General features: G+C 47.4%; 1 protein-coding gene across 2 annotated transcripts; it reads left to right on the top strand.

The window, feature by feature from the left end:
* Positions 1-313: 313 nt before the first annotated feature.
* ETHE1 (ETHE1 persulfide dioxygenase) lies at positions 314-12,194 on the top strand. 2 transcript variants are annotated; one of them, XM_045845348.1, is made up of 7 exons: positions 321-482; positions 836-980; positions 1,110-1,258; positions 8,920-9,049; positions 11,169-11,258; positions 11,664-11,780; positions 12,002-12,194. In XM_045845348.1, the coding sequence occupies exons 1-7, from the start codon at positions 402-404 to the stop codon at positions 12,052-12,054; spliced, it is 765 nt and encodes a 254-aa protein (XP_045701304.1). In that variant the 5' UTR covers positions 321-401; the 3' UTR covers positions 12,055-12,194. The 2 variants fall into 2 exon arrangements, with proteins under 2 accessions (XP_045701306.1, XP_045701304.1); XM_045845350.1 differs by lacking the exons at positions 836-980; positions 1,110-1,258 and having other exon boundaries at positions 314-482.
* The last annotated feature ends 1,754 nt before the right edge of the window (positions 12,195-13,948 follow it).

The following is a 13,948-nucleotide window of genomic DNA, read 5'->3' as shown; positions in this document are numbered from 1 at the left end:
TCTTTTTTTGTCTGACAGTGAGAAGCCAACCTCACTCTGACCTCACTCTTTTCCTACAGAATGGCCCTGGGGCTGTGAGTGTATTGGGGCCTCTTGTTGGGTTTTTACCTCTCTCCCTACCTGTGCCCCCGGCGTCTCTCCATTGCCTTTCAATGTCTCCCTGTTCCATTCTCACGGTCTTCTGGGTCTCTGATATCTCCTCACGGCCCCCAGCCCAGCTGTACGGGTCGCGCTCTGGATGCACGGCCAGCGTGCCCGCGGCCCCTTTAAGGCGGGCCCCGCCTCTGCGCCCAAGGTCCCCTTAAGGCCGGCCCGGCCCGCGCCCAGACTCTCCTCTGCGGGGAGCAGCTTCCTTCCAGGATCGCGGGCCCGGGCTGCGTCCCCGTCAGGCCGCGTGCGCGATGGCGGGCACCGCGCTGAGGGTCGCGGGGCGGCAGCTTAGCCAGCACAGCGGGGCTGGAGCCCGCGTCCTCCTGCGGCAGGTGAGAGCTGGCGGGGCCGAGAGCGGGCTCCCGGGCCCTGCGCGGCTGCAGGGCCGGAAGACCTGCGTCCTTTAAGTCCGGAGAGATCTGGGAGCCCCCGGGCTGGAGGCCGGATTCTTGGGTTCTTCACAGAAGAGGGCGCTGGGGACTTACTAGACAGCGGGGACTCTTCGGTCCCGATGAAGGTGCTGGGGCCCCAGACTCCTGACTCCGGGGAAGGAAGTGCCTGGCGTTTCTGCCTCTGGCTCTTAGCGCGAGAGTCCAGCGGAGGCCGGGACTCCCGGGTCCCTGGTGAGTGGGTCTGGTTCTGCGCTCTCACCTGCCTCCCCCCTCCCCGCGCCCCCCCCCCCCAGATGTTTGAGCCCAAGAGCTGCACCTACACGTACCTCCTGGGGGACAGAGAGTCCCGAGAGGCCATTCTGATCGACCCGGTTCTGGAGACCGCGCCTCGGGACGCCCAGTTGGTCAAGGAGCTGGGGCTGCGGCTGCTGTACGCTGGTCAGTCTGGGCAGGACTCCTGGTGGAGGGAGGCGGACGTGGGGCTGGGAATCCCGCGTGCCCTCCCCCCACCCCCATGCCTTCCCCGCACCCCGTGCCCTCCTGGACCAGGCCTCCTCTCTCTCGCAGTGAACACCCACTGCCACGCCGACCACATTACAGGCTCGGGGCTGCTCCGGTCCCTACTCCCTGGCTGCCAGTCTGTCATCTCCCGCCTCAGTGGGGCCCAGGCGGACATACACATAGAGGATGGGCAGTCCATCCACTTCGGGCGCTTCGTGAGTTGGGTGTTGGGTCTTCCAGAGGGTGGTGGCCTGGACTGGACCTGGGCTCAAGGGACGAGGAGGCTGGGGGCCTGGGTTCCTCAGTCCTGGGGTAGGAGAGGCCTCAGGCCTGGGTTCCTGACCCCTGAACTTTTGGTGCCTAGGAGAAGGATGCTGTTAACCCAGGCTGCTCACTAGGGCAAGAGGCTCTGGGGAGGTGTGTTGCTGGCCAATCCCTCTAAGTAAACAGCACTTACGCAGTTTCCTACAGTTTTGGGGTGGCTCCTTTGGCCTGGCATCTCCATAAAAGTTGATTGGGGGCTGGAATGCCAAGACCAGGGCTGAGGGAGAGACCCAGCCCTGTCTTCTGAGAGCCACTGTTGGAGGAAGTAACATCCTGTTGCCCAGGGTCAAGACTGGGCTAGGCCCTGAGGCACCTAGGGTGCAGCATTTAAGGAGGTGCTCACTCTCCAGGCCAGCACCTTCCCGTGACCTTGCCTCCTTAAATGTTGCTACCTAGGCACTGTCTTGCCTCACCCTGGCCCCAGCCCCGCTATTGCCTCACACTGGAACGGTCTGAAGGTTCCTACCTGCCTTTCTGTTCTTTTGCCACAAGCATAATCAGCTGGTTTCTGGCCAGAATTTCAACCCAGGGCAATGCAGAGGGGTGGGCAGGACAGGACGCTGGGAGGAGGTGCCCTCAGAGAGAGAGGTGGCAGGGCTTTTTCTGATCAGAGTTGCTAAAGAGGTAGAGAGTTCGGCTGACATCAGGGCCATGATGTCAGGTGACAGGGTTTTGCTAAATGGAGATAGTCTGAGCCAGAGCATTTAGCTGAAATGAGGGCTGTGTGGGAGGGATCAGAGGGTTTCGCTCCAATGGTTACGGCCTCTTTATTTCAAGCCTTTTCTTCCAAAAGCAGAAAAACAACATGCATTGTGCATTTATGGAAACAGTACACAGTATTCAGGTGCTAACATGCATTTCTTGGGGGTCAGAAGCCTTAGGAGAGTTAGAAATGGTCAGATCCTGGGTCCAGCTGAGGTCATTGTGAAACTGAATGAGTGATGGTTCCGGCGAATGAGTGTTGAAGGGTTTAGCTGTGGTATATTTAGTTTCAGTGAAACAATTTGCTTTGTGAAACAATTTTATTGACTGAATTCATAAACCATCCAATGCACCCATTTAAAGGGTATAATTCAGTGACTTTAGTATATTTGCAGAGTTATGCAATCAATTAATTTTTTTTTTAAAGATTTTATTCATCCATTTTTAAGGGGGGCGAGAGAGAGAGAGAGAGAGAGACATCAGTGTGCTGTTGCTGGGAGTTATGGCCTGCAACCCAGGAATGTACCCTGGCTGGGAATCGAACCTGGGACACTTTAGTTCCCAGCCTGCGCTCAATCCACTGAGCTACACCAGCCAGGGCGCAATCAATTAATTTTTGAATATTTTCGTCACTCCAAGGGGAAACCCCACACCCCTTAGCTGTCTCCCCAGCCCCTCCTCCTTCTATCCCTACAGCCTCAGGCAGCCACTAATCTACCTTCTGGCCAGAGATTTGCCTCTTCTGGACATTTCATAAAAATGGACTCATACAGTATGTGGCCTTTTGTGTCTGGCTCCTGTCCCTGATCATAATGTTTTTGAGGATCACCCTTGTAGCATGTTATCAATGTGTGATTGCTTTTTATTGCTAAATAATACTCCATTATTTGAGTATACTACATTGGATTTATCTGTTCATTATTCGATAGACATTTGAGTTGTCTCCATTTTGTGGCTATTTGGGATAATGCTGCCGTGAATGTTCATGTTCAAGTTTTTGTGTGGACACATGTTTTCATTTTCCTGGGGTGCATACCTCAAATGGAATGGCTGGATCGTGTGGTGACTCTGTATTTAACAGTTTGAGGAAAGGCCAGGCTGCTATCCAAAGTGGCTGCACCATCTTTTGTTCCTGCCAGCAGGGGATGAGGGCTTCAGTTCATCCACATCCTTGCCAACACTGGTTACTATCTGTCCTTATGAATATTCAGAGTTTTGTTTGTTTTTTACCCAAGTTCTTTATAAACCATTGGAAACATTGTTTTTCTCCCCACACTTTTTACAATTGAATTGTAATGTACATGTAATATGGTACAAAGTGCACATATTGTACATATGCAGCTTGATAAACTTTTACACATTTACACTTGAGTAGCTACACCCAGATTCAGATAAAGAACATGCCCAGCACCCAGAAGGCTTCTTTGTCCCTCTTTCTGACCATTGACACCCTGCCAAAGAATCATTCTTCTGTCTTTTCTTTTTTTTCTTTTTTTTTAAAGGAGATTACAAGAGGGCATGAGAAGATGTTAATAGTAAGAGACATGGTCTTTTTTTTAAAAAGATTTTATTTATTTATTTTAAGAGAGGGAAGGGAGGGAGAGAGAGAGAGAGACAGAGAGAGAAACATCAATGTGTGGTTGCTGGGGGCCATGGCCTGCAACCCAGGCATGTACCCTGACTGGGAATCAAACCTGTGACACTTTGGTTCACAGCCCGTGCTCAATCCACTGAGCTACACCAGCCAGGGCTATGTCTTTTCTAAAATATTTTTTAAATTTTTATTTTTTAGAGAGGGGAAGGGAAGGAGAAAGAGAGGGGAGAAACATCAATGTGTGAGAGATATATTGATTGGTTGCCTCTTGCAGGCACCCAACTGGCAACCTGGCCTGCAACCCAGGCATGCGCCCTGACTGGGAATCAAACCAGCAACCCTTTGGTTCACAGGCCAATGTGCAATCCACTGAGCCACACCAGCCAGAGCTCTTCTGTCTTAATCTTAGATTAGTTCTGCCTGTTCTGTACCTTATATCCAGAAATCATACAGTGTGTACTCTTTCATGCCTGGCCTTTTTCACTGTACATGATGTTAGATATGGTTGTAATTCTTTCCTTTTGTTGCTATATAGCAGGGATTGACAAACTTTTTCTGTGAAGGACCAGATAGGAAATAACTTTAAAAAATATTTCATTTATTGCCATGGCTGGTGTGGCTCAGTGGATTGAGCTCTGGCCTGCAAACCAAAGGGTCACGGGTTTGATTCTCTTCCAGGACACATGCCTGGATTGCCACCAGGTCCCCAGTAGGGGGCATGTGAGAGGCAACTACACATTGATGTTACTCTCCCTCTCTTTGTCCCTTCTCCTCTCTCTAAAAATAAATAAAACCTTTAGCCCTGGCTGGTGTAGCTCAGTGGACTGAGCATGGGCCAATGAACCAAAGGGTCGCTGGTTTGATTACCTGTAAGAGCACATGCCTGGATTGTGAGTCAGGTACCCAGTAGAGGTTGTGTGAGAGGCAGCCCTTCTCTTCTCCTCTGTCTATAAAAATAAGTAAAATCTTTTTGTTTAAAGATTTTATTTATTTATTTTTAGAGAAGGGACGGGAGGGAGAAAGAGAGGGAGAGAAACATCAACTGGCTGCCCTTCACACATGCCCCAAACCTCTGACAGGGATCAGTCAGCAACCCAGGCATGTGCCCTGACCATGAATTGAACTTGGGACCTTTCGCTTTGCAGGACGACACCCAATCCAACACACGGGTCGGGGTGTTAGTAAATGTTTTTTGGTTTGCAGGTCATAGGGTCTCTGTTGTAACTACTCAATTGAGTGTGAAAGCAGCCAGAGAGGATACATAAATGAATAAGCATGGCTGTGTTCCAATACAACTTTATTTATGGCCACCGGAATGTTAATTTCAGTAATTTTCACGTGTCATGAAATAATCATTCTTACTTTGATTTCTTTTTCACCCATGAAAAAGTGTAAGAAGCATTCTTAGCTCTCAGGCCTTACAAGGGCAGGTGGCAGGCCCAATTTAGTATACCAGTCATAGCTTACCAACCCCGATGTAGAGCATCTTGTTCTGTGAATTTATCACAATCCATCCATTTGTCTTTTGCTGGCTGATTCCAGTTTTGGGCTATTACGAATAGCACTACTATGAAAATTCCTGTGAAAATCTCTTGGTCGAGATTACCCTCAATTCCAGGGAGTGGACTTGCTGGGTCACAGAACTGACGTATGTTTAACTATAGTAGAAACTGCCCGACAGTTTTTTGAATTTTATACTTATATATTTTATACTCAGAGTGGGCCAAATTTGGATGGTTTCATTGTGGCATGAATTTTCTGTTTTAATAAGCAGCCATAGAGACTTGAACATTTTATCACCCATGAGGAGATTTAGGAAGTTAGTTTTTCCTGTTAAATGTGTTGGTTGTTATACATGTTCCTTGAAGACCCTTCCTCTTTTTCCCCCGTCATCCTTCTCCTTTTTCACCCCTCCCCTCTGGTTACTGTCAGTTTGCTCTTTATTTTGAGAAGGGTGCTTCTCAAGACTCCAATTTCCCAGGCCCCATTTTCGAGATTCTGGTTTAATTGATCATCATATGCCCTACAAAAGGATTTCTGTACTTCCTCCTATTTCAAATTCAGTATTTCAATTGTGGGACAAATCTTTTATCCCTCAATATTTTTATTTATTTTATTTTATTTTTTAAAGATTTTATTACTTTTAGAGAGCGGGGAAGGGAAAGAGGGAGAGAAACATTAAAGTGTGTTTGCCTCTCAGTCGCCCCCTACTGGGGATCTGGTCTGCAACCCAGGCATGTGCCCTAACTGGTAATCTAACCAGTGACCCTTCGGTTTGAAGGCTCATGTTCAATCCACTGAGCTACACCAGCCAGGGCACCCCAATATTTTTTTAAAATTTTCAAGCATGCAAACAAGTTGAAAAAAATTTTACAGCATACACCTTGTATATCCATCCATCACTTCATCTTATTTTGTTTCCACAAAAGAAAGAAGGTTTGGCTGATGGAAGTTCAAAGTATTTTGCTACAGTGGAAAATTATATTTTGGGTTTTTGAGTTGAGAGGGAATAGAAAAAATGCATGGTAATACCAAGATTAAATACTTTGGAATAAGGGAGCAAAAAAACAAACAACCAACCACTTGGGGACAGAAAGGTAAAGAAACTAGGAGCTTACTTGCCACCAGGGGGCAGTGTGGGCCGTGGGAACTGCAAGGTGAGAGAGCTGCGGGCTTGCACTGATCCCTTTAGTCTGGCAGAAGTAAGATCATTAGGGTAATAATTTCTTTTCCGATATTTGCTTCTCTTAATTGAGTGTGGGGATTTAAATAATGATGAGCTCCCTGGGCTGGAATTTTTGTGTCCAGGTTTTGTGTGGTATTTTGGTTTTTTTGTTAGGGGAGGGGGAGGAGGGAGGGGAGAGAGAGAGAAACATTAGTCAGCCTCTCTCACACACCCTCGACCCGGGACTCAATTGCAACCCAGGCATACACCCCGGAAGGTATCCCTACCCTTTGCTGGACGTTGCCCAACCACCTGAGCCATACCGGTCAGGGCATGTCCAGGATTCTTAATGGCAGTCTTAGAAGTGGCTTTGGAGATCAGAAAGTGGTCGTTTGAGATGACAGACCCTGCTGGATTGCCCTCTAACATGGCTGTATGAGTCGTATCCACATCCCAGGAAATGTAAGGCCTTTCCTCAGACACCCTGAGTGACTGACAGTTGCCAATCTGGTGGGTAGATAATAAAGATTTTTAAATTTAACTCTCACCGTTTCCTCCTTCCCTTTAAGGGAGGTTGAACATCTTTTCAGATTTTTTTTGGCCATTTGTTTTCTCTCCCATGAAATACCTGTTTTGTTTTGTTTTTCTTTTGCCCGTTTTCTTTTGTGGGTTCTTCGGAGCTTTTTTTTAAAAAAGATTTTATTTATTTATTTTTAGACAGAGGGGAAGGGAGGGAGCAAGAGAGGGAGAGAAACATCAGTGTGTGGTTGCCTCTTGTACACCCCCTACTGGGGACCTGGCCCACAACCCAGGCATGTGCCCTGACTGGGAGTTGAACCAGTGATCCTTTGGTTCACAGGCTGATGCTCAATCCACTGAGCCACACCAGCCAGGAGGAGTTGTTTATATATTATGGCTGTTCACACTTTATAATAGTTACTTATACATGCTGCTAATTAATACTGTCTCTGAGGTTTTTTCTGTCTTTTAACTCTGATTTTGTACTTTTCTATAATGAAGTTAAACTATGTGCCCACAGTTGTCACTGTTTTCCCTTATAGCCTTTGAATTTTCTATTATTCTTAGGAAAAGCTTTTCTACCTCAAGGTTTTTAATAATTTTATTTATTTATTTATTTATTATTGATTTGACAGAGAGAGAGAGACAGACAGAAACACTGATTTGTTGTTCCACTTATTTATGATTCTTGTATATGCCTTGATAGGGATCAAACCCACAACCTTGGTGTGTCAGGATGCTGCTCTGACCAACTGAGCCACCTGGCCAGGGCCCTTTTCTACCTCAAGATATAGTTCCCTCGATATTTATATCTAGAATTTTAATACTTTTTATGTTTAGATCGGTAGTGTATCCTGAATTTTGTGTTTTATTTCTAATTATAAAGTTACATGTTCATTGTATCTTTTAAAAAGGGATGATACAGGAAAAATTTAAACAAAATATATATTTTGCCCTGGCTGGTCTGGCTTAGTGGATTGAGCAACAGCCTGTGAACCGGAGGGTCACCAGTTCAACTCCCAGGCAGGGCACATGCCTGGGTTGTGGTCCAGGTCCCCAGTAGCAGGTGCGTGAGAGGAAACCACACATTCCTGTGTTTCTCTCCCTCCCTTCCTCTCTCTCTAAAAATAAATAAAATCTTTTAAAAAATAAAAATAAATAAAAAAGAACAGAATATGTATTTAGAGTTAATGAATACATTTTATAAAGGGTGACATTGTGCAGGTGGCTTTGTAACTTGCTTTTTTGCACTTACTGGATATTAAACATATTTTCGTGTTATTAAGTATTTGTATATCATCATTAAATTTTATTTTAATGATAATTTTTAAGGACTACTTAGTATTTAATGATAATTTTTAAGGACTACTTAGTATTTTATAGTTATATTAGTATGCTCATGTTTTTCTTATTGATTTACAGGATCTGTTTGCTTAGGAAGTATGCAAACCACCATGTGGTACATACCACATTTTTTGGACTATAAGACACAACCCCCCATTCCCCAAATTTGGGAGGAATAATGGTTGTTAATGCTGCTGTTGAGTTCTGTTTACATTTACATTGGTGGAATATTATGTTATTTATGTTATTAAATATTTTACCAAATTTTTTGCTTCAAAATTTTTTTTCCTATTTTCTTCCTCCAAAACCTAGGTGCATCTTGCGGTTCAAAAAGTACAGTGTGTTATAAATATACGGGATCCCCAGCTTGCTTGCTTCCTTTGAGTTTTGTTTGTGATGTTTTTGTCATTGCAAAACTTTAAGTTGACTTAAAGTCAAACCTTCGATCTTTTCCTTAACAATTTTACGACATTAGGGATCACATTGGAATGTTGTTCCCTAACCAGAGGTTGTATATTCATTTGCACATTTGTTGCTGTCACAGTTTTATGCTTTTATATTCTTGCCTTTATTTCACTTGGAGTTTATGCTGAGGTCTGAGCCTGGAAATCTAACTTAGGTTTTACAAAATAGGTTATCTGTTGATAGATGTGACCCGGGGATAGTTTCACTAGGAGGGCAGAGCCATTGGCTTCCTGCTGACCGTCTGTACTTTCCCTCCCTGCCAGGCCTTGGAGACCCGGGCCAGCCCTGGCCACACCCCGGGCTGTGTCACCTTCGTCCTGAGCGATCACAGCATGGCCTTCACTGGAGACGCCCTGCTTATCCGAGGGTGTGGAAGAACGGACTTCCAGCAAGGTCACAGGCCCTGTCCTGCAGCCCGAGACCTTAGTATAGTTATGAGTGTGCCAGGGTTTTAAGTCTCAGCTGCAAGAATGAATGAATGAATAAGTGTTAAGCTTTTAGGGGGTCAGGATTAAACTCAAGGTGTTTAGCTGTGGAGTGGGGGTGGAGTTCGATTCAGAGGGTGGCTGATCAGAGAACAGTTAGATTGAGGGGTTTAGTTGTTAGGGGACAGTTAGGTTCAGGGGGTAGTTCATTATCTATTTTCATTATCTATTGCTGTGAAAAACAATTACCCCAGAACTGAGTGGCTTAAAACAGTGATTAGCATTTATTATCTTACATGGTTTCTGAGAGCTCGGACTCCGGGAGCAGCTTAGCTGGGTGGTGGTTTTGGCTCAAGGTCTCTCATGAGGTTGCAGTCCAGCTGTGTGGGTGGGCTGCACTCACCTGAAGGCTTGCCTGGGGCTGGAGGCTCCGCTCCCACGGAGGCTCCCCTCCCACGGAGGCTCCCCCGCATGGCTGGCAAGCTGGCCCCGGCTGTAGGCAGGAGGTCTCAGCTCCCCTCTGTGGAGCTATTTAAGGGTTGTCACAACCCACCATCTGTATTCTCCCAAAGGGAATGAGCAGAGAGAGAGAGAGAGCAGGAGACAGGAGCCCTAAGTTTTTTAAAAAAGATTCTATTTATTTACTTTTAGAGAGAGGGAGGGGAGGGAGAAAGAGAGAGAGAAACATCTGTATGTGAGAGATACATCCATCTGGTTGCCTCTCACATGCCCCCGACTGGGGACCTGGTCCACAACCCAAGCATGTGCCCTGACTGGGAATCAAACCAGCAACCCTTTGGTTCACAGGCTGGTGCTCAATCCACTGAGCCCCACCAGCCAGGGCAGGGGCCCTAATTTTTCTTTCTCTCTCTCTCTTTTTTAAAGATTTTATTTATTTATTTTTAGAGAGAGGGGAAGGGAGGGAGAAAGAGAGGGAAACATCAGTGTGTGGCTGGCTCTTGAGCACCCCCTCCTGGGAATCTGGCCCACATCCCAGGCATGTGCCCTGACTGGGAATCCAACCAGCAGCCCTCTGGTTTACAGGCCGGATTCTCAATCCACTGAGCCACACCAGCCAGGGCCCTAATTTTTCTTAATGACCTAATTTCCTAAATTAAACTCTGTTTTTTTCTGCAATATCTTATTTATTAAATACATGTCCCTCAATCCAGACCACTAAGTCAAAGGTGAAGGGAATTAATGTTAAATTTTGAAGAATGTTAAAGAGTTTGTGGCCATGTTTTAAAACTCCATGAGAGGTTTAGCTGCTGGAGTTGTGGCGGGGGTGGGGCTGGTGGAGTTCAGCTCTGGAGTTCACTGCTAGCAGGTTGTCCGAGTCGGAGTGATTGCTAGGGGTCGGTGTTATGTTCCAGGTTTAGCCACTGGAGGCGCTCAGATTCAGGGATTTCTCTGTGAGAGGGGAGTTTCAGAATCTCAGGGTTTGGCTGTCCTTTGAGTGTGTGAGAGAGAGAGAGGGAGAGAGAATTCGGGATTGGCAGCGGGTTGCGGGGATTTAGCTGCCTTGAGAGAGGAGGGTGAGGCTGGATGAGAGGGGCAGACAGCCACGCTGACCTGGCAGCGGGTAACCAGATCCCCCGGGCGCCTCTTGCTTCCTCTTCCCTCTCTCCTTATCTCTCCATCTCAGTCTCTGTCCTTTTCTCTCCGAGGCTCCTATGCACTCCCAAAGCAGTCATGAAATGGGAGGGTTCAGGACGCAGGGCTCTTGTTGGAACCGTGCCACCGTTCTCCTCCTTGGCCTCATGCCTTCAGTTTCTTACCTTCTAGTCCACCGCCCCTGCCCAGACCCTTTCTGGGCATCTGCAGAGTGAGGGCCAGTTCCTCAGTGCCCCGTGTCTCGTCTCAACCTCATGTACAGCTGTGCCAAGTGTTTCACCACTCCCCGCTTCTCTGTACGTGCTGTCCACCTGCCTAGAATACCCTTTCCTCTCCTTCTCTACCTAGATAAAGAGGTATTGGCAGGAAATGAGGGAGAGGGTTCTGCTACCTCCACCCTTTTCTTGAGGGAAGGGGTTAAGGGGCCTCTCTTGTCCTCTTGATCCACTGACCTCTGAGCTTTCCCTCCCCAGGCTGTGCTAAGACCTTATACCACTCGGTCCACGAAAAGATCTTCACACTTCCAGGAGACTGTCTGATCTACCCTGCTCATGATTACCATGGTGAGGGCTTCCTGGAGGAGGTGTGGGACCTACGTAATTTACTACTATTTGACAGGTTGCACCAACGTACTGTAATCCTTATGGGGCATGGGACTACAATTCCTAGAAATTCCTCTGGCCCAAATGATCGAGTGCTTATGTGTACTGAGTGTGAATGTGGAAACCATGACTCTGGAATTCCAGAGGGCCTGGGTTTTCCTAGGACCTCTTAATAGAGCTTAGGGAACTGAGAAACTACATTTCCCATACTGCCTGTTGAGGAGGGAAAGCAATTTCAGGAACTTTCTGAGAAAAGCCTATTAGTCCCAGGCCAGAGAGGCACCCCAAAGCCGTCTGGGAAGTGTAGTCCTGAGAGGCCCAAGACACTGAACAGGTGGACAATCCTCCCCCTCCCTTGGCCCTTAGGGCTGACGGTGTCCACTGTGGAGGAGGAGCGGACTTTGAACCCTCGGCTCACCCTCAGCTGTGAGGAGTTCATCAAGGTCATGGACAACCTGAACTTGCCCAAGCCTAAGCAGATAGGTGAGTATTTGGGGGCCTGGACTCCTGGTCTGAGGGTGTAGGGGTTGGGGGCCCAGACTCCTGGTGTGTGGGGTGGGGGTGTGACCCTGGACTCCTGGGTGTGAGGGAAGAGAGGGCTCAGGGACAGAACTCCTTTCCTAAAGAAGAGGGCCCTTAGGATTGCTGGGTGCCATTTAAGCCTGCTGGGGCCCCTCAGCTTCAGCCGTGGTTTCTTCTTTCAGACTTTGCTGTTCCAGCTAACCTGTGCTGTGGGATCCAGACCCCCCCTTCCTGACGTCATCTCCGTCAGATGCTCGTGTCCATTAAAAATGCAGTAGGGGTGGGGAGGGAAGAGGTGCCATCACTGGAGCCTCTCTCCTCTTCCCCTCCCCTAGCAGTCTTCAAGCCTCTCAAATAAAATTTTTTTGTTCTGAATCTGACTTATGTCTGTTTTCTGGGGGAACCCATTGGGCTTTTGGGCTGAGGTGCCTGGGGTTTGTCCTGGTGTCTGGAGAGGCCAGACAGCAGGACAGAGAGAAGGTCCAGAGAGCCTAAAGGAGGAGATGTTCTAACTCACATGAGCAGAAGCAAACAGGTGTCTGGGGCAGGGCTTCTTGGCCCTGTGGATGAGAACCTCATGTTGAGTTTGAGTCATTTCCTCCTGAGAGACCCAGGATAAGGTACTTCTGTTCTCCAGGCCTCTTCTGTAAAGTGAAAATAGTAATGTATTCTGATGATCCAGTGAGTTCATATGTGTGAGGTGCTTGGCACACTACCTGCCCGGCAGGATTCCTATCGTGTTAACCACTATTTCTTTGTTTAAAAGGAAGATTAAGGCTTGCTGGTGTGGCTCAGTGGATTGAGTGCCAGCCTGTGAACCGAAGGGTTGCGGATTTGATTCCCAGTCAGGACACATGCCTGGGTTGCTGTCCAGGACCCCAGTGGGGGCACTTGAGAGGCAACCACACATTGATCTTTCTCCCCCTCTCTTTCTCCCTCCCTTCCCCTCTCTAAAAATAACCAAAACATTGAAAAAAATAAGGGCAGATTAAATTTTTTTTTAATTGAAAAAGTGAAATGTAAGCCCTGGCTGGCGTGGCTCAGTGGATTGAGCGTGGGCTGAGAACCAAAGTGTCCCAGGTTCGATTCCCAGCCAGGGTACATGCCTGGGTTGCAGGCCATAACCCCCAGCAACCGCACATTGATGTTTCTCTCTCTATCTCCCTCCCTTCCCTCTCTAAAAATAAATAAATAATCTTTAAAAAAAGAAAAGAAAAAGTGAAATGTTAGCATTGTCAGGTACGGATACAGGAGCCATAATGAGAAGCTAACATCTGTAATTCGAGCACTCATTTAAGATGCCCAGGAAATCTGATCTAGGAGATGGACACAGACCGACCCTTGTGTTCAGAGTGACAAGCAGTAGAGGGTTCCTCGGCAATGGAGAGGTGATAGTCCCTGATAAACTATGGATGAAAAGAAGAGGATTTCTTACCATTTGAAATTGAGCTGCTGTCAGGTTTTCAACAGAAGTGATAGAACTTTTTCGAGCACAATGGATGATAGCAGCCATATTAGGGCCTACCCCAGCTGTTCTCACTGATATGTCCCAGACCTCCAGGGTCCCAAGGGTAGCCACACCCTAAGCCTCCATAGCCACAGCATCTACCACCGTGGCCTCCACAGCAGTTTCCATAATAGCTGCAGTATAGCCTTGGGAGGTGAGGATGAGCGTTAGCTATTATTGTCACTATCAATTGGAACAATCTTCCAGGCATTTCCTGGCTTGGAGTGACAGTCAGTGTAATGGTTAAGAGCACACTTTCCAGAGAACATATCTGGTGCTGACGTTAACAACATGTATAGATTTTGGGCACACTTGTCCCCTCCCTCTCTGCCTCAGTGTCCCCAGCTATGAAGTGGAGATAAACATCTCTTGTTAGGCTGCTAGGAGCATAGAATTACATTAACGTGTATCAACTTACAGCACAGCTCCTGACATCCAATAATACTTTCTCACACCAGTTATTTTCCTGTTTTTACCTAGAGAGGAAAGGGTCTGGCTGACATCTTTAACCTCTCTGGTCCACCCCATAGCAAAGTGGGGGGGGGCACACTTCTCTCTGTCTCTGGGCGGGTTTCTGACTCAGCTCAGGGCACCTTGTCCCCTTGTCCAGCTCCCCAAACCG

This window comes from Phyllostomus hastatus, unplaced genomic scaffold (assembly GCF_019186645.2).
Source record: "Phyllostomus hastatus isolate PE091 unplaced genomic scaffold, TTU_PhHast_1.1 phas_contig_468, whole genome shotgun sequence".
NCBI lineage: Eukaryota > Metazoa > Chordata > Mammalia > Chiroptera > Phyllostomidae > Phyllostomus > Phyllostomus hastatus.
The sequence above is the reverse complement of the archived record's forward strand: the minus strand, read 5'-3'. Positions and strand labels throughout refer to the sequence as shown.